This window comes from Oncorhynchus keta, chromosome 17, assembly GCF_023373465.1.
Source record: "Oncorhynchus keta strain PuntledgeMale-10-30-2019 chromosome 17, Oket_V2, whole genome shotgun sequence".
NCBI lineage: Eukaryota > Metazoa > Chordata > Actinopteri > Salmoniformes > Salmonidae > Oncorhynchus > Oncorhynchus keta.
Window position 1 is genome coordinate 42,605,131 of NC_068437.1, and position 23,835 is coordinate 42,628,965.

At 52.2% G+C, this 23,835-nt stretch overlaps 1 protein-coding gene and 1 long non-coding RNA gene across 5 annotated transcripts in view; one reads left to right on the forward strand and one right to left on the reverse strand.

Moving 5' to 3' along the window:
• Positions 1–21,752, forward strand: part of c17h15orf39 (chromosome 17 C15orf39 homolog) — a 209,825-nt gene extending 188,073 nt beyond the window's left edge. For all 3 annotated transcript variants that reach the window (XM_052466098.1, XM_052466096.1, XM_052466097.1), the window contains one exon: positions 20,085–21,752. In XM_052466098.1, the coding sequence (XP_052322058.1) occupies positions 20,085–21,526 (1,442 nt within the window). In that variant the 3' untranslated portion in view covers positions 21,527–21,752. The remainder of the gene's footprint in view (positions 1–20,084) is intronic.
• A 662-nt stretch (positions 21,753–22,414) lies between these two features.
• Positions 22,415–23,567, reverse strand: LOC127908297 (uncharacterized). 2 transcript variants are annotated; one of them, XR_008066727.1, is made up of 3 exons: positions 23,504–23,567; positions 23,074–23,444; positions 22,415–22,729 (listed from the first exon to the last, which is right to left on the reverse strand). It is a non-coding gene; the product is annotated as an uncharacterized LOC127908297 (long non-coding RNA). The 2 variants fall into 2 exon arrangements; XR_008066728.1 differs by lacking the exon at positions 22,415–22,729 and having other exon boundaries at positions 22,763–23,200; positions 23,238–23,444.
• Positions 23,568–23,835: the final 268 nt, after the last annotated feature.

Genomic DNA, 23,835 nt, shown 5'->3' on the forward strand with positions numbered 1-23,835 from the left:
CATATAGGGCTCTACTGTTGACCAGGGTCCATATATAGGGCTCTACTGTTGACCAGGGTCCATATATAGGGCTCTACTGTTGACCAGGGTCCATATATAGGGCTCTACTGTTGACCAGGGTCCATATATAGGGCTCTACTATTGACCAGGGTCCATATATAGGGCTCTACTGTTGACCAGGGTCCATATATAGGGCTCTACTGTTGACCAGGGTCCATATATAGGGCTCTACTGTTGACCAGGGTCCATATATAGGGCTCTACTGTTGACCAGGGTCCATATATAGGGCTCTACTGTTGACCAGGGTCCATATATAGGGCTCTACTGTTGACCAGGGTCCATATATAGGGCTCTACTGTTGACCCAGGGTCCTACTGTTGACCATATAGGGCTCTACTGTTGACCAGGGTCCATATATAGGGCTCTACTGTTGACCAGGGTCCATATATAGGGCTCTACTGTTGACCAGGGTCCATATATAGGGCTCTACTGTTGACCAGGGTTCATATATAGGGCTCTACTGTTGACCAGGGTCCATATATAGGGCTCTACTGTTGACCAGGGTCCATATATAGGGCTCTACTGTTGACCAGGGTCCATATATAGGGCTCTACTGTTGACCAGGGTCCATATATAGGGCTCTACTGTTGACCAGGGTCCATATATAGGGCTCTACTGTTGACCAGGGTCCATATATAGGGCTCTACTGTTGACCAGGGTCCATATATAGGGCTCTACTGTTGACCAGGGTCCATATATAGGGCTCTACTGTTGACCAGGGTCCATATATAGGGCTCTACTGTTGACCAGGGTCCATATATAGGGCTCTACTGTTGACCAGGGTCCATATATGACCAGGGCTCTACTGTTGACCAGGGTCCATATATAGGGCTCTACTGTTGACCAGGGTCCATATATAGGGCTCTACTGTTGACCAGGGTCCATATATAGGGCTCTACTGTTGACCAGGGTCCATATATAGGGCTCTACTGTTGACCAGGGTCCATATATAGGGCTCTACTGTTGACCAGGGTCCATATATAGGGCTCTACTGTTGACCAGGGTCCATATATAGGGCTCTACTGTTGACCAGGGTCCATATATAGGGCTCTACTGTTGACCAGGGTCCATATATAGGGCTCTACTGTTGACCAGGGTCCATATATAGGGCTCTACTGTTGACCAGGGTCCATATATAGGGCTCTACTGTTGACCAGGGTCCATATATAGGGCTCTACTGTTGACCAGGGTCCATATATAGGGCTCTACTGTTGACCAGGGTCCATATATAGGGCTCTACTGTTGACCAGGGTCCATATATAGGGCTCTACTGTTGACCAGGGTCCATATATAGGGCTCTACTGTTGACCAGGGTCCATATATAGGGCTCTACTGTTGACCAGGGTCCATATATAGGGCTCTACTGTTGACCAGGGTCCATATATAGGGCTCTACTGTTGACCAGGGTCCATATATAGGGCTCTACTGTTGACCAGGGTCCATATATAGGGCTCTACTGTTGACCAGGGTCCATATATAGGGCTCTACTGTTGACCAGGGTCCATATATAGGGCTCTACTGTTGACCAGGGTCCATATATAGGGCTCTACTGTTGACCAGGGTCCATATATAGGGCTCTACTGTTGACCAGGGTCCATATATAGGGCTCTACTGTTGACCAGGGTCCATATATAGGGCTCTACTGTTGACCAGGGTCCATATATAGGGCTCTACTGTTGACCAGGGTCCATATATAGGGCTCTACTGTTGACCAGGGTCCATATATAGGGCTCTACTGTTGACCAGGGTCCATATATAGGGCTCTACTGTTGACCAGGGTCCAGGGTATATAGGGCTCTACTGTTGACCAGGGTCCATATATAGGGCTCTACTGTTGACCAGGGTCCATATATAGGGCTCTACTGTTGACCAGGGTCCATATATAGGGCTCTACTGTTGACCAGGGTCCATATATAGGGCTCTACTGTTGACCAGGGTCCATATATAGGGCTCTACTGTTGACCAGGGTCCATATAGGGCTCTACTGTTGACCAGGGTCCATATATAGGGCTCTACTGGCTCTACTGTTGACCAGGGTCCATATATAGGGCTCTACTGTTGACCAGGGTCCATATATAGGGCTCTACTGTTGACCAGGGTCCATATATAGGGCTCTACTGTTGACCAGGGTCCATATATAGGGCTCTACTGTTGACCAGGGTCCATATATAGGGCTCTACTGTTGACCAGGGTCCATATATAGGGCTCTACTGTTGACCAGGGTCCATATATAGGGCTCTACTGTTGACCAGGGTCCATATATAGGGCTCTACTGTTGACCAGGGTCCATATATAGGGCTCTACTGTTGACCAGGGTCCATATATAGGGCTCTACTGTTGACCAGGGTCCATATATAGGGCTCTACTGTTGACCAGGGTCCATATATAGGGCTCTACTGTTGACCAGGGTCCATATATAGGGCTCTACTGTTGACCAGGGTCCATATATAGGGCTCTACTGTTGACCAGGGTCCATATATAGGGCTCTACTGTTGACCAGGGTCCATATATAGGGCTCTACTGTTGACCAGGGTCCATATATAGGGCTCTACTGTTGACCAGGGTCCATATATAGGGCTCTACTGTTGACCAGGGTCCATATATAGGGCTCTACTGTTGACCAGGGTCCAGGGTATATAGGGCTCTACTGTTGACCAGGGTCCATATATAGGGCTCTACTGTTGACCAGGGTCCATATATAGGGCTCTACTGTTGACCAGGGGTCCAGGGTATATAGGGCTCTACTGTTGACCAGGGTCCATATATAGGGCTCTACTGTTGACCAGGGTCCATATATAGGGCTCTACTGTTGACCAGGGTCCATATATAGGGCTCTACTGTTGACCAGGGTCCATATATAGGGCTCTACTGTTGACCAGGGTCCATATATAGGGCTCTACTGTTGACCAGGGTCCATATATAGGGCTCTACTGTTGACCAGGGTCCATATATAGGGCTCTACTGTTGACCAGGGTCCATATATAGGGCTCTACTGTTGACCAGGGTCCATATATAGGGCTCTACTGTTGACCAGGGTCCATATATAGGGCTCTACTGTTGACCAGGGTCCATATATAGGGCTCTACTGTTGACCAGGGTCCATATATAGGGCTCTACTGTTGACCAGGGTCCATATATAGGGCTCTACTGTTGACCAGGGTCCATATATAGGGCTCTACTGTTGACCAGGGTCCATATATAGGGCTCTACTGTTGACCAGGGTCCATATATAGGGCTCTACTGTTGACCAGGGTCCATATATAGGGCTCTACTGTTGACCAGGGTCCATATATAGGGCTCTACTGTTGACCAGGGTCCATATATAGGGCTCTACTGTTGACCAGGGTCCATATATAGGGCTCTACTGTTGACCAGGGTCCATATATAGGGCTCTACTGTTGACCAGGGTCCATATATAGGGCTCTACTGTTGACCAGGGTCCATATATAGGGCTCTACTGTTGACCATAGGGCTCTACTGTTGACCAGGGTCCATATATAGGGCTCTACTGTTGACCAGGGTCCATATATAGGGCTCTACTGTTGACCAGGGTCCATATATAGGGCTCTACTGTTGACCAGGGTCCATATATAGGGCTCTACTGTTGACCAGGGTCCATATATAGGGCTCTACTGTTGACCAGGGTCCATATATAGGGCTCTACTGTTGACCAGGGTCCATATATAGGGCTCTACTGTTGACCAGGGTCCATATATAGGGCTCTACTGTTGACCAGGGTCCATATATAGGGCTCTACTGTTGACCAGGGTCCATATATAGGGCTCTACTGTTGACCAGGGTCCATATATAGGGCTCTACTGTTGACCAGGGTCCATATATAGGGCTCTACTGTTGACCAGGGTCCATATATAGGGCTCTACTGTTGACCAGGGTCCATATATAGGGCTCTACTGTTGACCAGGGTCCATATATAGGGCTCTACTGTTGACCAGGGTCCATATATAGGGCTCTACTGTTGACCAGGGTCCATATATAGGGCTCTACTGTTGACCAGGGTCCATATATAGGGCTCTACTGTTGACCAGGGTCCATATATAGGGCTCTACTGTTGACCAGGGTCCATATATAGGGCTCTACTGTTGACCAGGGTCCATATATAGGGCTCTACTGTTGACCAGGGTCCATATATAGGGCTCTACTGTTGACCAGGGTCCATATATAGGGCTCTACTGTTGACCAGGGTCCATGTATAGGGCTCTACTGTTGACCAGGGTCCATATATAGGGCTCTACTGTTGACCAGGGTCCATGTATAGGGCTCTACTGTTGACCAGGGTCCATATATAGGGCTCTACTGTTGACCAGGGTCCATATATAGGGCTCTACTGTTGACCAGGGTCCATATATAGGGCTCTACTGTTGACCAGGGTCCATATATAGGGCTCTACTGTTGACCAGGGTCCATGTATAGGGCTCTACTGTTGACCAGGGTCCATGTATAGGGCTCTACTGTTGACCAGGGTCCATATATAGGGCTCTACTGTTGACCAGGGTCCATGTATAGGGCTCTACTGTTGACCAGGGTCCATGTATAGGGCTCTACTGTTGACCAGGGTCCATATATAGGGCTCTACTGTTGACCAGGGTCCATATATAGGGCTCTACTGTTGACCAGGGTCCATGTATAGGGCTCTACTGTTGACCAGGGTCCATGTATAGGGCTCTACTGTTGACCAGGGTCCATATATAGGGCTCTACTGTTGACCAGGGTCCATATATAGGGCTCTACTGTTGACCAGGGTCCATATATAGGGCTCTACTGTTGACCAGGGTCCATATATAGGGCTCTACTGTTGACCAGGGTCCATATATAGGGCTCTACTGTTGACCAGGGTCCATATATAGGGCTCTACTGTTGACCAGGGTCCATGTATAGGGCTCTACTGTTGACCAGGGTCCATGTATAGGGCTCTACTGTTGACCAGGGTCCATATATAGGGCTCTACTGTTGACCAGGGTCCATATATAGGGCTCTACTGTTGACCAGGGTCCATATATAGGGCTCTACTGTTGACCAGGGTCCATATATAGGGCTCTACTGTTGACCAGGGTCCATATATAGGGCTCTACTGTTGACCAGGGTCCATATATAGGGCTCTACTGTTGACCAGGGTCCATGTATAGGGCTCTACTGTTGACCAGGGTCCATGTATAGGGCTCTACTGTTGACCAGGGTCCATATATAGGGCTCTACTGTTGACCAGGGTCCATGTATAGGGCTCTACTGTTGACCAGGGTCCATGTATAGGGCTCTACTGTTGACCAGGGTCCATGTATAGGGCTCTACTGTTGACCAGGGTCCATGTATAGGGCTCTACTGTTGACCAGGGTCCATATATAGGGCTCTACTGTTGACCAGGGTCCATATATAGGGCTCTACTGTTGACCAGGGTCCATATATAGGGCTCTACTGTTGACCAGGGTCCATATATAGGGCTCTACTATTGACCAGGGTCCATATATAGGGCTCTACTATTGACCAGGGTCCATATATAGGGCTCTACTGTTGACCAGGGTCATACGGAATAGGGGGCCATTTCAGATGCTTCCTGGAGTTTTTTTACCATCTCATAATACTAGTGTTTCACTCCCAGCAGGTCACCATGGTAACAGGCTGGTTCTGGAAATCCCCCTCTACTGCGCTGTTATTTCCTTCCTTTAACAATGAGAGCTGAGTCTGTACTGAGTCGTTCCTCTATATGCATAGTCACACTACTGTACTGAGTCTGTCCTCTATATGCATAGTCACACTACTGTACTGAGTCGGTCCTCTATATGCACAGTCACACTACTGTACTGAGTCGGTCCTCTATATGCATAGTCACACTACTGTACTGAGTCGGTCCTCTATATGCATAGTCACACTACTGTACTGAGTCGGTCCTCTATATGCATAGTCACACTACTGTACTGAGTCGTTCCTCTATATGCATAGTCACACTACTGTACTGAGTCGGTCCTCTATATGCATAGTCAAACTACTGTACTGAGTCGTTCCTGTATATGCATAGTCACACTACTGTACTGAGTCGGTCCTCTATATGCATAGTCACACTACTGTACTGAGTCTGTCCTCTATATGCATAGTCACACTACTGTACTGAGTCGGTCCTCTATATGCACAGTCACACTACTGTACTGAGTCGGTCCTCTATATGCACAGTCACACTACTGTACTGAGTCGGTCCTCTATATGCACAGTCACACTACTGTACCGAGTCGGTCCTCTATATGCATAGTCACACTACTGTACCGAGTCGGTCCTCTATATGCATAGTCACACTACTGTACTGAGTCGGTCCTCTATATGCATAGTCACACTACTGTACTGAGTCGGTCCTCTATATGCACAGTCACACTACTGTACTGAGTCGGTCCTCTATATGCATAGTCACACTACTGTACTGAGTCGGTCCTCTATATGCATAGTCACACTACTGTACTGAGTCGGTCCTCTATATGCATAGTCACACTACTGTACCGAGTCGGTCCTCTATATGCATAGTCACACTACTGTACCGAGTCGGTCCTCTATATGCATAGTCACACTACTGTACCGAGTCGGTCCTCTATATGCATAGTCACACTACTGTACCGAGTCGGTCCTCTATATGCATAGTCACACTACTGTACCGAGTCGGTCCTCTATATGCATAGTCACACTACTGTACCGAGTCGGTCCTCTATATGCATAGTCACACTACTGTACCGAGTCGGTCCTCTATATGCATAGTCACACTACTGTACCGAGTCGGTCCTCTATATGCATAGTCACACTACTGTACTGAGTCGGTCCTCTATATGCATAGTCACACTACTGTACCGAGTCGGTCCTCTATATGCATAGTCACACTACTGTACTGAGTCGGTCCTCTATATGCATAGTCACACTACTGTACCGAGTCAAAGTCGGGGTAAATCATATTTTTACTTGCATTGATCTCAATGGGAGACTGAACTTTCATGGAAGTTAGGATTCACTCCTTCATTCTTTATAAAATGTTTAGTAGGCAAAAACGGTTCTCAGGTTTTATAAATGTGATTTCAGGTCCTTGAATATAATTTCTAGTAATGGGAGAGATACTACTATAATTGTATTAATAAGCATGTTTTCCATTCCCTCTCCATTTTCGAAATGTTAACATTTTAATTTAATTTCAAATCCATTCCATTCATTGTTTTGCAGAGTCGCCGTCACCTGATGCTCCCCAAAAGACAGCCCAGGTATCTGTTGCTTTCTGCTCTGTTAACCCCCCCACTTACTACATCACTGGCTACGTTTCCATGCACACTAACAATCTGATATTAAACTGATTTATGGCAGTAGGCCGAGTACGACATTAGTCATGTAAACTCCTTTTCTCTGCTTATCTTAAATCGTAAGGTCAACATCTAAGTAAGCATACGACGATGCTAAAAAATAAAAAAAAATGTTTCAATCTTTTATTTATTTAAACAGGAAGGGCACATTGAGATTTAAAATCTCTTTTTCAAGAGCGTCCTGGCCAAGCTTACAGACAAACAACATGAAAAACTACAAGTAATCTAGTAAAAACCATAGAATTCACAAGAGTATAACAAAATCAAAAACGGCAAATTAAAAACATTGACAGGTCAGGAAATCAGTCTCAAGATTATTCATCAGTGATTTAAAAACACCGATCGGGACAAGTTCTTCCAGTTTAAAAGTATTTTGTAAGGCGTTCCAAGACGATGGCGCAGAGGACATAAAAGCCCTTTTACCAAATTCAGTTCGGACATTTGTAACAGTTAACAGGATAAAGTCCAGCGAACGAAGAGAGTACCCACCACATTTCTGAACAATACAAATGCCCAAATAAAAAGGTAGTAAACCCAAAATGGCTTTGTAAATAAAAGTATACCAGTGACTGAGCCTACGAGAGACTAGAGAAGGCCAGCCAACCCTGGTATACAAAGTGCAGTGGTGAGTAAGGGTTTTGCAGTTTAAAATAAATCTCAAAGTGCCATGGTAAAGGGTGTCAATTGATCTCAAACACTGAGCATTCATATAATGATGTAATGTTTAGGACATGTAAACAGCTTCATCAGAGTTCCAGTGGCGTGTTTGATCTGAGCATGTGCCAGCAGAGACTCCCCGTCACTAGTTCTAACCACACAACTCAAGTTCTGGTCTGGTTGGTGGTGGAGTGGTCTGGTTGGTGGTAGAGTGGTCTGGTTGGTGGTAGAGTGGTCTGGTTGGTGGTAGAGTGGTCTGGTTGGTGGTGGAGTGGTCTGGTTGGTGGTAGAGTGGTCTGGTTGGTGGTGGAGTGGTCTGGTTGGTGGTGGAGTGGTCTGGTTGGTGGTAGAGTGGTCTGGTTGGTGGTAGAGTGGTCTGGTTGGTGGTAGAGTGGTCTGGTTGGTGGTAGAGTGGTCTGGTTGGTGGTAGAGTGGTCTGGTTGGTGGTGGAGTGGTCTGGTTGGTGGTAGAGTGGTCTGGTTGGTGGTGGAGTGGTCTGGTTGGTGGTGGAGTGGTCTGGTTGGTGGTGGAGTGGTCTGGTTGGTGGTAGAGTGGTCTGGTTGGTGGTGGAGTGGTCTGGTTGGTGGTGGAGTGGTCTGGTTGGTGGTGGAGTGGTCTGGTTGGTGGTGGAGTGGTCTGGTTGGTGGTAGAGTGGTCTGGTTGGTGGTAGAGTGGTCTGGTTGGTGGTAGAGTGGTCTGGTTGGTGGTGGAGTGGTCTGGTTGGTGGTAGAGTGGTCTGGTTGGTGGTAGAGTGGTCTGGTTGGTGGTGGAGTGGTCTGGTTGGTGGTGGAGTGGTCTGGTTGGTGGTGGAGTGGTCTGGTTGGTGGTGGAGTGGTCTGGTTGGTGGTGGAGTGGTCTGGTTGGTGGTGGAGTGGTCTGGTTGGTGGTAGAGTGGTCTGGTTGGTGGTAGAGTGGTCTGGTTGGTGGTAGAGTGGTCTGGTTGGTGGTAGAGTGGTCTGGTTGGTGGTAGAGTGGTCTGGTTGGTGGTAGAGTGGTCTGGTTGGTGGTAGAGTGGTCTGGTTGGTGGTGGAGTGGTCTGGTTGGTGGTGGAGTGGTCTGGTTGGTGGTGGAGTGGTCTGGTTGGTGGTGGAGTGGTCTGGTTGGTGGTAGAGTGGTCTGGTTGGTGGTAGAGTGGTCTGGTTGGTGGTGGAGTGGTCTGGTTGGTGGTGGAGTGGTCTGGTTGGTGGTAGAGTGGTCTGGTTGGTGGTAGAGTGGTCTGGTTGGTGGTAGAGTGGTCTGGTTGGTGGTAGAGTGGTCTGGTTGGTGGTAGAGTGGTCTGGTTGGTGGTAGAGTGGTCTGGTTGGTGGTAGAGTGGTCTGGTTGGTGGTAGAGTGGTCTGGTTGGTGGTAGAGTGGTCTGGTTGGTGGTAGAGTGGTCTGGTTGGTGGTGGAGTGGTCTGGTTGGTGGTAGAGTGGTCTGGTTGGTGGTAGAGTGGTCTGGTTGGTGGTAGAGTGGTCTGGTTGGTGGTGGAGTGGTCTGGTTGGTGGTGGAGTGGTCTGGTTGGTGGTGGAGTGGTCTGGTTGGTGGTGGAGTGGTCTGGTTGGTGGTGGAGTGGTCTGGTTGGTGGTAGAGTGGTCTGGTTGGTGGTAGAGTGGTCTGGTTGGTGGTAGAGTGGTCTGGTTGGTGGTAGAGTCGTCTGGTTGGTGTTTGATCTGCTTCACAAAAATAACATGTTTGAACGTTTATTTTGATTTGCCAATTTTTCTGCATTTATCATGTAGCCTGATTTCAGATGTCGTGTAACAAGATTATTAGGGAACCGTTCTTCTTGCAACGCATGTAAACGTTTAAATCAAACTATATCAATCTGACTCCACAATAATCATGTAACAATACTCACAAACAATCCAGTATCACACTAGTTCTAACCACACAACTCAAGTTGAAATGTCAACTAACTCTACCTATGATTATTGAACTAATAACCCTTAGAGTTAATAACACTGTGATAACTGCTGTTAATAATCGACCATATTAACAGCATGACTACGTTCTTCCTGTACATGCATCTTTATGTGCATTTTATATCATCATGGTGTGGCTGGTGACACTTCTGCTTCTTGAAAGTCCAATATCTTGAAAACTTGACTGCTGACATGTAAAACATTTTTTGGGACTGTATCAACACTGGTCTAATGAAAACAATGGATTTTCCCTTCTGTAGGATTACTCATAGAACAGCTAGGCTGGTCCCAGATCGTGTTTGGCATGGCCATGGGAGTTGGCTTTACACAGCCCAAACAGATCTGGGATCAGGGTATAGAACAACTAGCCTGGTCCCCGATCGTGTTTGGCATGACCATGGGAGTTGGCTTTACACAGCCCAAACAGATCTGGGATCAGGGTATAGAACAACTAGCCTGGTCCCAGATCGTGTTTGGCATGACCATGGGAGTTGGCTTTACACAGCCCAAACAGATCTGGGATCAGGGTATAGAACAACTAGCCTGGTCCCAGATCGTGTTTGGCATGACCATGGGAGTTGGCTTTACAGCCCAAACAGATCTGGGATCAGGGTGTAGAACAGCACCATGTGATACAGTGCAGCTAAAACTCAGACGTTTGTTGTAAGGAAGGAAGTGGTGGACCATTTAGGGACCTGTATTCTGTCCTCTGGGTTAGTGACCGGATGTAGTAGTTAAACGTGTCCATAACCAAGCTACCCCTCTCTCTCCTCTTCACATCTCTTTGTTTTGTCCGTTTCATTTCAAATGTCCATTTTGCCTTTTTATTTTTAACCAAGTCCCCCCCCCACAAAAATTAACCATTTTAAATTTGCCTTTCACCCTTTCATCTCAAACCTCCATTTGTCCCCTACAGAAATGTGTTGGAAAAAACCACACTGACATCATATCACTAGCATCTCTAACTTTTTTTTTTTTTATAAAGTAGATTTTAAACTTGATATTTATTTGGTAAAGTTTGGTTAAAAACACACTAGTCTTTAAATCAGTCACAACTGTTGAGATAATGTCAATCTTTTGACCTCTGTCAACAGAACTGATTTCACTAACTGAATCATCTCATCCAGCCAGATAGTTGGTTATTTCCTGTTCTCTGCTGAGTGCTGACTTTGTTAGTGTTCACATGTGGGTCACATGGGGGTCACATGGGAACTTGACTTCTACCTGACCCTTTTCTTCCTGTATTAGCAAAAAAATAAATATTCAGACCTGGGTTCAAATACTTACACTAGATTGTGCTTTGCCTTGCACAAAGGAATCAATGGAAGTTACAATTTACTAACCCTGCCCAAATGGAACTGTAGGCAGGCTAAAGCAAACGCAAAGTATTTGAAACCCAGGTGTGTTGGTTTATTCATGTTGATCTTCTGTAGCAGCAGACTGTGTTGTCATGTAGCCTGTATACTGCAGCACTATTAGTATTCTCACCTTTCACACGGAGGCTGAGGTCAACACTGTTCAGTCATTGGTTGCCTGCCAAATGAGTCCTGGTCAAAAGTAGTGCACTATTTCAGGAATAGGGTGCCATTTGGGACTCATAGTTTTCTGATTTTAATAGATGAACACTGTTTTAGTCTTTCAGCGAAATATGAGTTGGGTGGAGTGGCCTGGTGGAGGGTCCTGGTGGAGGGTCCTGGTGGAGGGGCTTGGTGGAGGGGCCTGGTGGAGGGTCCTGGTGGAGGGTCCTGGTGGAGGGGCCTGGTGGAGGGGCCTGGTTGAGGGGCTTGGTGGAGGGGCTTGGTGGAGGGGCCTGGTTGGTGTGGTGGAGGGTCCTGGTGGAGTGGTGTGGTGGAGGGTCCTGGTGGTGGTGGTGTGGTGGAGGGGCCTGGTTGGTGTGGTGGAGGGGCCTGGTGGAGTGGTGTGGTGGAGGTGCCTGGTGGAATGGTGTGGTGGAGGGAACTGGTGGAGTGGTCTGGTTGGTGGTCTGGTGGAGTGGAGTGGTCTGGTTGGCGGAGTGGTCTGGTTGGTGGAGTGGTCTGGTTGGCGGAGTGGTCTGGTTGGCGGAGTGGTCTGGTTGGCGGAGTGGTCTGGTTGGCGGAGTGGTCTGGTTGGCGGAGTGGTCTGGTTGGTGGAGTGGTGGAGTGGAGTGGTCTGGTTGGCGGAGTGGTCTGGTTGGCGGAGTGGTCTGGTTGGCGGAGTGGTCTGGTTGGCGGAGTGGTCTGGTTGGCGGAGTGGTCTGGTTGGCGGTGGTGGAGTGGTCTGGTTGGCGGAGTGGTCTGGTTGGCGGAGTGGTCTGGCGGAGTGGTCTGGTTGGCGGAGTGGTCTGGTCTGGTTGGCGGAGTGGTCTGGTTGGCGGTGTGGTGGAGTGGTCTGGTGGAGTGGTCTGGTGGAGTGGTGTGGTGGAGTGGTCTGGTGGAGTGGTCTGGTGGAGTGGTGTGGTGGAGTGGTCTGGTTGGCGGTGTGGTGGAGTGGTCTGGTTGGTGGAGTGGTCTGGTTGGTGGAGTGGTCTGGTGGAGTGGTGTGGTGGAGTGGTCTGGTTGGCTGTGTGGTGGAGTGGTCTGGTTGGCTGTGTGGTGGAGTGGTCTGATTGGCTGTGTGGTGGAGTGGTCTGGTTGGCGGAGTGGTCTGGTTGGCGGAGTGGTCTGGGAGTGGTCTGGTTGGCGGAGTGGTCTGGTTGGCGGAGTGGTCTGGTTGGCGGAGTGGTCTGGTTGGCGGAGTGGTCTGGTTGGCGGAGTGGTCTGGTTGGCGGAGTGGTCTGGTTGGTCTGGTGGAGTGGTCTGGTGTGGTCTGGTGGTCTGGTGGAGTGGTCTGGTGGTGTGGTGGAGTGGTCTGGTGGAGTGGTCTGGTGGAGTGGTCTGGTGGAGTGGTCTGGTGGCTGTGTGGTGGGTGTGGTGGGTGGTCTGGTCTGGTGGAGTGGTCTGGTGGAGTGGTCTGGTGGTCTGGTTGGGTCTGGTGGAGTGGTCTGGTTGGCTGTGTGGGTGGAGTGGTCTGGTGTGGTGGAGTGGTCTGGTCTGGTGGAGTGGTCTGGTGGAGTGGTCTGGTGGAGTGGTCTGGTGGTGGAGTGGTCTGGTGGAGTGGTCTGGTTGGTGTGGTGGTCTGAGTGGTCTGGTTGGCGGAGTGGTCTGGTTGAGTGGTCTGGTTGGAGTGGTCTGGTTGGCGGGTGGTCTGGTCTGGTGGAGTGGTCTGGTTGGTGGAGTGGTCTGGTTGGCGGAGTGGTCTGGTTGGCGGTGTGGTCTGGTGGTCTGGTTGGGGAGTGGTCTGGTTGGAGTGGTCTGGTGGAGTGGTCTGGTGGAGTGGTCTCTGGTGGAGTGGTCTGGTTGGTCTGGTTGGCGGTGTGGTGGAGTGGTCTGGTTGGTTGGTCTGGTGGAGTGGTCTGGTGGAGTGGTCTGGTTGGCTGTGTGGTGGAGTGGTGGTGGAGTGGTCTGGTTGGTGGAGTGGTCTGGTGGAGTGGTCTGGTGGAGTGGTCTGGCGGGTGGTCTGGTGGAGTGGCTGGTTGGGTGGAGTGGTCTGGTTGGTGGTGTGGGTGGAGTGGGTTGGCTGTGTGGTGGAGTGGTCTGGTTGGCGGAGTGGTCTGGTTGGCGGAGTGGTCTGGTTGGCGGAGTGGTCTGGTGGAGTGGTCTGGTTGGCGGAGTGGTCTGGTGGAGTGGTGGTCTGGTCTGGTTGGTGGAGTGGTCTGGTTGGCGGAGTGGTCTGGTTGGCGGAGTGGTGGTGGAGTGGTCTGGTTGGTGGGAGTGGTCTGGTTGTGGAGTGGTCTGGTTGGCGGAGTGGTCTGGTTGGCGGAGTGGTCTGGTGGAGTGGTCTGGTTGGCGGAGTGGTCTGGTTGGTGGAGTGGTCTGGTTGGCGGAGTGGTCTGGTGGCGGAGTGGTCTGGAGTGGTCTGGTTGGCGGAGTGGTCTGGTTGGCGGAGTGGTCTGGTTGTGGGGCGGAGTGGTCTGGTGGAGTGGTCTGGTTGGCGGTGGGTGGTCTGGTGGAGTGGTCTGGTGGAGTGGGTCTGGTGGTCTGGTGGTGGTGGAGTGGTCTGGTCTGGGTGGAGTGGTCTGGTTGGCGGAGTGGTCTGGTTGGCGGAGTGGAGTGGTCTGGAGTGGTCTGGCGGAGTGGGTCTGGTGGAGTGGTCTGGTGGTGGTCTGGTGGAGTGGTCTGGTGGAGTGGTCTGGTGGTGGAGTGGTCTGGTTGGTGGAGTGGTCTGGTTGGGTGTGGTGGAGTGGTCTGGTGTGGTGGGTGTGGTGGAGTGGTCTGGTTGGCGGAGTGGTCTGGTGGTCTCTGGTTGGCTGTGTGGTGGAGTGGTCTGGTTGGCTGTGTGGTGGAGTGGTCTGGGTGGAGTGGTCTGGTGGAGTGGTCTGGTTGGCGGAGTGGTCTGGTTCTGGAGTGGTCTGGTGGAGTGGTCTGGTGTGGTGGAGTGGTCTGGTTGGCGGTGTGGTGGAGTGGTCTGGTTGGCGGAGTGGTCTGGTTGGCGGAGTGGTCTGGTTGGCGGAGTGGTCTGGTTGGCGGTGTGGTGGGTGGTGGTGGAGTGGTCTGGTTGGAGTGGGGTGGTGGTCTGGTGGAGTGGTCTGGCGGGTGGTCTGGTTGGTCTGGTTGGTGGAGTGGTCTGGTGGAGTGGTCTGGTGGAGTGGTCTGGTTGGCTGTGTGGTGGGTGGTGGGTCTGGTGGTGGAGTGGTCTGGTGGAGTGGCGGAGTGGTGGCGGAGTGGTCTGGTTGGTTGGCGGTGGGTGTCTGGTCTGGTCTGTGGTGGTGGAGTGGTCTGGTTGGCTGTGTGGTGGAGTGGTCTGGTTGGCGGAGTGGTCTGGTTGGCGGAGTGGTCTGGTTGGCGGGTGGTGGTCTGGTGGAGTGGTGGTCTGGTGGAGTGGTCTGGGTGGAGTGGTCTGGTTGGAGTGGTCTGGTGGAGTGGTCTGGTTGGCGGAGTGGTCTGGTGGGTGGTCTGGTGGTGGAGTGGTCTGGTTGGTGGTGTGGTCTGGTGGAGTGGTCTGGTTGGTGGAGTGGTCTGGTGGAGTGGTCTGGTGGAGTGGTCTGGCGGAGTGGTCTGGTTGGCGGTGTGGTCTGGTTGGTGGAGTGGTCTGGTGGAGTGGTCTGGTTGGTGGAGTGGTCTGGAGTGGTCTGGAGTGGTCTGGTGGAGTGGTCTGGTTGGCGGTGTGGTGGAGTGGTCTGGTTGGTGGAGTGGTCTGGTGGAGTGGTCTGGTTGGCGGTGTGGTGAGTCTGGTGGAGTGGTCTGGTTGGCGGAGTGGTCTGGTGGAGTGGTCTGGTTGGCGGAGTGGTCTGGTGGAGTGGTCTGGTTGGTGGAGTGGTCTGGTGGAGTGGTCTGGTTGGCAGTGTGGTGGAGTGGTCTGGTTGGTGGAGTGGTCTGGTGGAGTGGTCTGGTTGGCGGAGTGGTCTGGTTGGCGGAGTGGTCTGGTTGGTGGAGTGGTCTGGTTGGGTGGTCTGGTCTGGTGGGAGTGGTCTGGTTGGCGGAGTGGTCTGGTTGGCGGAGTGGTCTGGTTGGCGGAGTGGTCTGGTTGGCGGAGTGGTCTGGTTGGCGGTGTGGTGGAGTGGTCTGGTTGGAGTGGTCTGGTTGGAGTGGTCTGGTGGAGTGGTCTGGTTGGTGGAGTGGTCTGGTTGGCGGAGTGGTCTGGTTGGCGGAGTGGTCTGGTTGGCGGAGTGGTCTGGTTGGCGGAGTGGTCTGGTCTGGTGGTTGGCGGGTGGCTGGGAGTGGTCTGGTTGGCGGAGTGGTCTGGTTGGAGTGGTCTGGTTGGCGGAGTGGTCTGGTTGGTGGAGTGGTCTGGTTGGCGGAGTGGTCTGGTTGGCGGAGTGGTCTGGTTGGTGGAGTGGTCTGGTTGGCGGGTGGTCTGGTGGAGTGGTCTGGTTGCGGAGTGGTCTGGTTGGGAGTGGTCTGGTTGGCGGAGTGGAGTGGTCTGGCGGAGTGGTCTGGTTGGCGGAGTGGTCTGGTTGGCGGAGTGGTCTGGTTGGCGGAGTGGTCTGGTCTGGCGGAGTGGTCTGGTCTGGTGGAGTGGTCTGGTGTGGCGGAGTGGTCTGGTTGGCGGAGTGGTCTGGTTGGCGGAGTGGTCTGGTGGGGTGGCGGAGTGGTCTGGTGGTGGAGTGGTCTGGTTGGCGGGGAGTGGTCTGGTTGGTGGAGTGGTCTGGTTGGCGGTGTGGTGGAGTGGTCTGGTTGGCGGTGTGGTGGAGTGGTCTGGTTGGGTCTGGCGGTGTGGTGGAGTGGTCTGGTTGGCGGAGTGGTCTGGTTGGCGGGAGTGGTCTGGTTGGCGGTGTGGTGGGTGGTCTGGTGGAGTGGTCTGGTGGAGTGGTCTGGTTGGCGGAGTGGTCTGGTTGGAGTGGTCTGGTGGTCTGGTTGGCGGGTGGTGGAGTGGGTTGGAGTGGTCTGGTTGGCGGAGTGGTCTGGTGGTGGAGTGGTCTGGTTGGGAGTGGTGGTGGAGTGGTCTGGTTGGCGGTGTGTCTGGTTGGGAGTGGTCTGGTTGGCGGAGTGGTCTGGTTGGTGGAGTGGTCTGGTGGAGTGGTCTGGTTGGCGGTGTGGTGGAGTGGTCTGGTTGGCGGAGTGGTCTGTTGGCGGTGTGGTCTGGTTCGGAGTGGTCTGGTCTGGTGGAGTGGGTGGAGTGGTCTGGTTGGCGGAGTGGTGGTCTGGTCTGGCGGAGTGGTCTGGTTGGCGGAGTGGTCTGGTGGTGGTGTGGTGGAGTGGTCTGGTTGGCGGAGTGGTCTGGTTGGCTGGAGTGGTCTGGTTGGGAGTGGTCTGGTTGGCGGTGTGGTGGAGTGGTCTGGTTGGCGGAGTGGTCTGGTTGGCGGTGGTGGTCTGGTTGGCGGTGGGTGGTCTGGTTGGTGGTGGAGTGGTCTGGTGGCTGGTGGAGTGGTCTGGTTGGGTGGAGTGGTCTGGTGTGGTGGAGTGGTCTGGTTGGCGGTGTGGTGGAGTGGTCTGGTTGGCGGTGTGGTGGAGTGGTCTGGTTGGCGGGAGTGGTCTGGTTGGCGGTGTGGTGGGTGGTCTGGGTGGAGTGGTCTGGTTGGGTGGAGTGGTCTGGTTGGTGGAGTGGTCTGGCGGTGGTGGTCTGGGAGTGGTCTGGTTGGCGGTGTGGTCTGGAGTGGAGTGGTCTGGTTGGTGTGGTGGAGTGGTCTGGTTGGTGGAGTGGTCTGGTTGGCGGAGTGGTCTGGTTGGCGGAGTGGTCTGGTCTGGTTGGTGGTCTGGGTGGAGTGGTCTGGTTGGTGGTCTGGTTGGAGTGGTCTGGTTGGCAGAGTGGAGTGGAGTGGTCTGGTCTGGCGGAGTGGTCTGGTTGGCGGAGTGGTCTGGTTGGCGGAGTGGTCTGGTTGGCGGAGTGGTCTGGTTGGCGGAGTGGTCTGGTTGGCGGAGTGGAGTGGTGTGGTCTGGCGGAGTGGTCTGGTTGGCGGAGTGGTCTGGTTGGCGGAGTGGTCTGGTTGGCGGAGTGGTCTGGTTGGCGGAGTGGTCTGGTTGGCGGAGTGGTCTGGTTGGTCTGGTTGGCGGAGTGGTCTGGTTGGCGGAGTGGTCTGGTTGGCGGAGTGGTGGAGTGGTCTGGTTGGCGGTGGCGGAGTGGTGGTGGAGTGGTCTGGTTGGCGGTCTGGTGGAGTGGTCTGGTGGAGTGGTCTGGTGGTGGTCTGGTGGGTGGTCTGGTGGTCTGGTGGTGGAGTGGTCTGGTTGGTGGTGTGGTGGAGTGGTCTGGTTGGCTGTGTGGTGGAGTGGTCTGGTTGGCTGTGTGGTGGAGTGGTCTGGTGGAGTGTCTCTGGTTGGTGGAGTGGTCTGGTTGGTGGAGTGGTCTGGTTGGCTGTGTGGTGGAGTGGTCTGGTTGGCTGTGTGGTGGTCTGGTGGTCTGGTTGGCTGTGTGGTGGAGTGGTCTGGTTGGCTGTGTGGTGGAGTGGTCTGGTTGGCTGTGTGGTGAAGGGGCCTGTTGGAGTGGTGAAGGGGCCTGGTTGGCGGTGAAGGGGCCTGGTGGAGTGGTCTGGTTGGTGGTAGAGTGGTCTGGTTGGTGGTAGAGTGGTCTGGTTGGTGGTGGAGTGGTCTGGTTGGCTGTGTGGTGGAGTGTGGTGGAGTGGTCTGGTTGGTGGAGTGGTCTGGTTGGCTGTGTGGTGGAGTGGTCTGGTTGGCTGTGTGGTGGAGTGGTCTGGTTGGCTGTGTGGTGGAGTGGTCTGGTTGGCTGTGTGGTGGAGTGGTCTGGTTGGCTGTGTGGTGGAGTGGTCTGGTTGGCTGTGTGGTGAAGGGGCCTGGTGGAGTGGTGAAGGGGCCTGGTTGGCGGTGGAGTGGTCTGGTTGGTGGTAGAGTGGTCTGGTTGGTGGTAGAGTGGTCTGGTTGGTGGTAGAGTGGTCTGGTTGGTGGTAGAGTGGTCTGGTTGGTGGTGGAGTGGTCTGGTTGGTGGTGGAGTGGTCTGGTTGGCTGTGTCTGGTGGAGTGTGGTGGAGTGGTGAAGGGGCCTGGTTGGCGGTGGAGTGGTCTGGTTGGTGGTAGAGTGGTCTGGTTGGTGGTAGAGTGGTCTGGTTGGTGGTAGAGTGGTCTGGTTGGTGGTAGAGTGGTCTGGTTGGTGGTAGAGTGGTCTGGTTGGTGGTGGAGTGGTCTGGTTGGTGGTAGAGTGGTCTGGTTGGTGGTAGAGTGGTCTGGTTGGTGGTAGAGTGGTCTGGTTGGTGGTAGAGTGGTCTGGTTGGTGGTAGAGTGGTCTGGTTGGTGGTGGAGTGGTCTGGTTGGTGGTAGAGTGGTCTGGTTGGTGGTAGAGTGGTCTGGTTGGTGGTAGAGTGGTCTGGTTGGTGGTAGAGTGGTCTGGTTGGTGGTGGAGTGGTCTGGTTGGTGGTGGAGTGGTCTGGTTGGTGGTGGAGTGGTCTGGTTGGTGGTGGAGTGCAGTTATCTGGTCTGTTGTAGTTCTGTGTCTCGTCACTGTGGCAGTTTAGACTGGACGTGGGACTTTGTCTGCTCTCCTTCTCCTTTCTCCAGGGAGATGTTCAACTTTGATTTACTTTGTCTTTCTGTCCTCCCGTTAACGTCTTTCTGTCCTCCCCGTTAACGTCTTTCTGTCCTCCCCGTTAACGTCTTTCTGTCCTCCCGTTAACGTCTTTCTGTCCTCCCCCGTTAACGTCTTTCGTCCTTTCTGTCCTCCCCGTTAACGTCTTTCTGTCCTCCCGTTAACGTCTTTCTGTCCTCCCCGTTAACGTCTTTCTGTCCTCCCCGTTAACGTCTTTCTGTCCTCCCGTTAACGTCTTTCTGTCCTCCCGTTAACGTCTTTCTGTCCTCCCGTTAACGTCTTTCTGTCCTCCCCGTTAACGTCTTTCTGTCCTCCCGTTAACGTCTTTCTGTCCTCCCCGTTAACGTCTTTCTGTCCTCCCGTTAACGTCTTTCTGTCCTCCCCGTTAACGTCTTTCTGTCCTCCCCGTTAACGTCTTTCTGTCCTCCCCGTTAACGTCTTTCTGTCCTCCCCGTTAACGTCTTTCTGTCCTCCCCGTTAACGTCTTTCTGTCCTCCCCGTTAACGTCTTTCTGTCCTCCCGTTAACGTCTTTCTGTCCTCCCGTTAACGTCTTTCTGTCCTCCCCGTTAACGTCTTTCTGTCCTCCCGTTAACGTCTTTCTGTCCTCCCGTTAACGTCTTTCTGTCCTCCCGTTAACGTCTTTCTGTCCTCCCGTTAACGTCTTTCTGTCCTCCCGTTAACGTCTTTCTGTCCTCCCCGTTAACGTCTTTCTGTCCTCCCCGTTAACGTCTTTCTGTCCTCCCCGTTAACGTCTTTCTGTCCTCCCCGTTAACGTCTTTCTGTCCTCCCCGTTAACGTCTTTCTGTCCTCCCCGTTAACGTCTTTCTGTCCTCCCCGTTAACGTCTTTCTGTCCTCCCCGTTAACGTCTTTCTGTCCTCCCCGTTAACGTCTTTCTGTCCTCCCCGTTAACGTCTTTCTGTCCTCCCCGTTAACGTCTTTCTGTCCTCCCGTTAACGTCTTTCTGTCCTCCCCGTTAACGTCTTTCTGTCCTCCCCGTTAACGTCTTTCTGTCCTCCCCGTTAACGTCTTTCTGTCCTCCCGTTAACATCTTTCACTCTTCTTCTTCATATCTCTTGATTATTTTTGGTGAACTGCAATCAAAGAACAATGTGATTTATCCTCCTGTCATTTCAAGTTGACACATTAGGCTAATGTAAAGACATCCTAACGGCCATGTTGCCTGTGTTTCAGGTGTAGAGCCATGTGACACGGCCAGGACACCAGAAGGAACGCTGTGTTCAGAGGATAGCTCTGCCAGTGGGCCATGTTCACAACCCAACAACCGCTGTGACATTGGAACACAGACCACCACCTCACCACAACACCTGGAGGAATGTATCAGTCCGTCTCAGACCCAGAGCTGCAGAGCCACAGCTAGCCTCTCCTCTCAGAGACCGCGAGAGGACCCGAAGAGAGGATCATCATCATCCTCACACTTTAAGATACACAAGAGGAAAGAGGGGAAAGGCAAGAAGAAGAAGAAGAGCTTCCCCAAACCTCTGTTTGTAGGGACGAGGGATCACACGGTGTTGGAGGGTGGTGGGAGCACAGCGCAGGCTGGAGACTGGAACATTCTAAAGAACACTGTTAATCAGGAGGAGGAGGAAAGGAACGGCCGGCCAGTGTGGAGCAGTGAAAATGCAGGCAGTGACTCTGACAGGAGGGATGGAAAGAGTGATGGAGAGAAAAGGGGAAAGGGGGATGGAGAGCGGAATGGAGGCAATAAGCTGGAGGAAGAGGAGGAGCCATCAGCCACACCCCTGCTGGAGGAGGAGGAGGAGTCTAACTCATGGACGTGCCCTTTGACCTCAGACGAGCTGTCTTCGTCTCCTAGCAACAGGAATCGAGCCTCCACACTATTGTCCGTGCCGTCCTACAAGACCCCATCCTCAGGTTCAGCCTGGTCCCAGGGCCTCAGGACGAAGAACCAGTCAGGGATGATCCTCAAGCTGAGGAAGGTGTTGTTTCCTGAGGGACTTAAAGGACAACAGACCCGATACCAGGCTGTCTCTGTCTCAGACCCTGAACTGCGCCGACACAGTCAGCCTCCTCTCTCAGACAGCCAGCCTCTCCTCTCAGAGACAGAGGATGGGGAAGCCAGGGGAAAGAGGGACAGGGAGGGGGACAGAGGAGAGGCCAGGGAAAGAACCAGGGATGGATGTCTTTCCAGGAGGATGTCCTCCAAGCTCCCCCAGCGAGGGCTGCATTTCGGCGGCTTCTCGTCTACCCTGCGCCACCTCACCACCTTCTCATCCTTCAGCCGACTGCCCTCCTCTCTGGCCTCCTCCCTGCGCCGCTCCGTCATGAAGATCAAGTACTGCCCCTTCTTGTCTGCCTGCCACAGCTCTGACCACCGCCGACGCCGCTGGATCCTTCGCTCCGCCGTGCAGCGCGCCCGCTCCGTCATGAAGATCTATTACCCAGACCTGGTGGGGAGACGGATACAACACCTCTACGAGGAGGGGGACGGGACGGAGGTGTGGTACAGGGGTCTGGTGGTGCAGGTACATGAGCCACACCCTAACCCCTTGAAGACTGTGTTCCAGGTGAAATATGACTCTGAACCAGAGTGGCAGTACTACTTGGAGCTGCTCATAGACTATAATAAGGGTTGGCTAAAAATAGAGGACTGAGACAGGGCCGAGACAGGACTGAAGCCTAACTGGGCGTTTTGTCTTGTTTGGTTTTTGAAGAATGGCTGGCTTGAAAAAGAGGAGTGAATCCTGGTGAAACATTATTTTTCCTGTGTGTGTGTGTGTGTGTGTGTGTGTGTGTGTGTGTGTGTGTGTGTGTGTGTGTGTGTGTGTGTGTGTGTGTGTGTGTGTGTGTGTGTGTGTGTGTGTGTGTGTTTGTGTGTTTTGTTTTCACTGGTTTGTGTGTTTTGACTGTTTTTCAACAGTTTGATATGTGTATCGGTGCTTTTCTCTGGGCTACTTTGTTTTTGCATTGCCTGGTGCCCCGGGTGGGTGGAGATTTCACTTTAGGACCAATGGAATGGTCTACAATATGCAACTTCCACCCCACCCTGTGCATCGGACGACGCAAAACAAACTCGTCCAATGATCCTCAAGTTGGTCTTTGCTAGTTTGTTGTTAAACTGGCAGCTGCTGGCTGCCTCCCAAAGGAATGCTGTTGGACAGGATGGAGATGATTTTTACTTAAGAAAGACCGATTGGTTAAACTGTGCTCCTTGCAACATGGAAACATAAATCTACCACCCATTATGTTAAATTGTTTGTATTTATTCATCCTGTCAGTTGACTGTAATTCTCTCCGGTTCACAAAATCAACTTGTTAGACAAGATTTAGGCAGTTTTAATGAATCTTTCCTCCGGAAAAATGTCCAACAGTCTTAATTTATGTTAAGCTAGTAAGGCCGTCACAGATGGCATCTCAAATGGCTCCCTATTCCCTATATAGTGCACTAATTTAGACCCAAATGGCTCCCTATTCCCTATATAGTGCACTAATTTAGACCCAAATGGCTCCCTATTCCCTATATAGTGCACTAATTTAGACCCAAATGGCTCCCTATTCCCTATATAGTGCACTAATTTAGACCCAAATGGCTCCCTATTCCCTATATAGTGCACTAATTTAGACCCAAATGGCTCCCTATTCCCTATATAGTGCACTAATTTAGACCCAAATGGCTCCCTATTCCCTATATAGTGCACTAATTTAGACCCAAATGGCCCCCTATTCCCTATATAGTGCACTAATTTAGACCCAAATGGCTCCCTATTCCCTATATAGTGCACTAATTTAGACCCAAATGGCTCCCTATTCCCTATATAGTGCACTAATTTAGACCCAAATGGCTCCCTATTACAAACCTATTTAAGTTGCACTAATTTAGAGCACCAAATGGCTCCCTATTCCCTATATAGTGCACTAATTTAGACCCAAATGGCTCCCTATTCCCTATATAGTGCACTAATTTAGACCCAAATGGCTCCCTATTCCCTATATAGTGCACTAATTTAGACCCAAATGGCTCCCTATTCCCTATATAGTGCACTAATTTAGACCCAAATGGCTCCCTATTCCCTATATAGTGCACTAATTTAGACCCAAATGGCTCCCTATTCCCTATATAGTGCACTAATTTAGACCCAAATGGCTCTCTATTCCCTATATAGTGCACTAATTTAGACCCAAATGGCTCCCTATTACAAACAAAAAACTACATTTAAGTTTTAAACGGCGTTGGTCTAAATCCAAAAAAGAAAGGAAGTTGACATGAGCACCACCATGCCTAACCCCGTACCTATCCCCCCTACCTAACACCATCCCTAACCCCGTACCTAACACCATCCCTATCCCCGTACCTATCCCCCCTACCTAACACCATCCCTAACCCCGTACCTAACACCATCCCTATCCCCGTACCTATCCCCCCTACCTAACACCATCCCTAACCCCGTACCTAACACCATCCCTATCCCCGTACCTATCCCCCCTACCTAACACCATCCCTAACCCCGTACCTAACACCATCCCTATCCCCGTACCTATCCCCCCTACCTAACACCATCCCTAACCCCGTACCTAACACCATCCCTATCCCGTACCTAACACCACCCCTAACCCTGTACCTATCCCCCTACCTAACACCACCCCTAACCCTGTACCTATCCCCCCTACCTAACACCATCCCTAACCCCGTACCTATCCCCCTACCTAACACCATCCCTAACCCCGTACCTAACACCACCCCTAACACCATGCCTATACCCCCACCATGCCTATCCCCCCCCACCATGCCTATTCCCCCACCATGCCTATTCCACCACCATGCCTATTCCCCCACCATGCCTATTCCACCACCATGCCTATACCCCCACCATGCCTATTCCACCACCATGCCTATCCCCCCCCACCATGCCTATTCCACCACCATGCCTACACCCCCACCATGCCTATTCCACCACCATGCCTA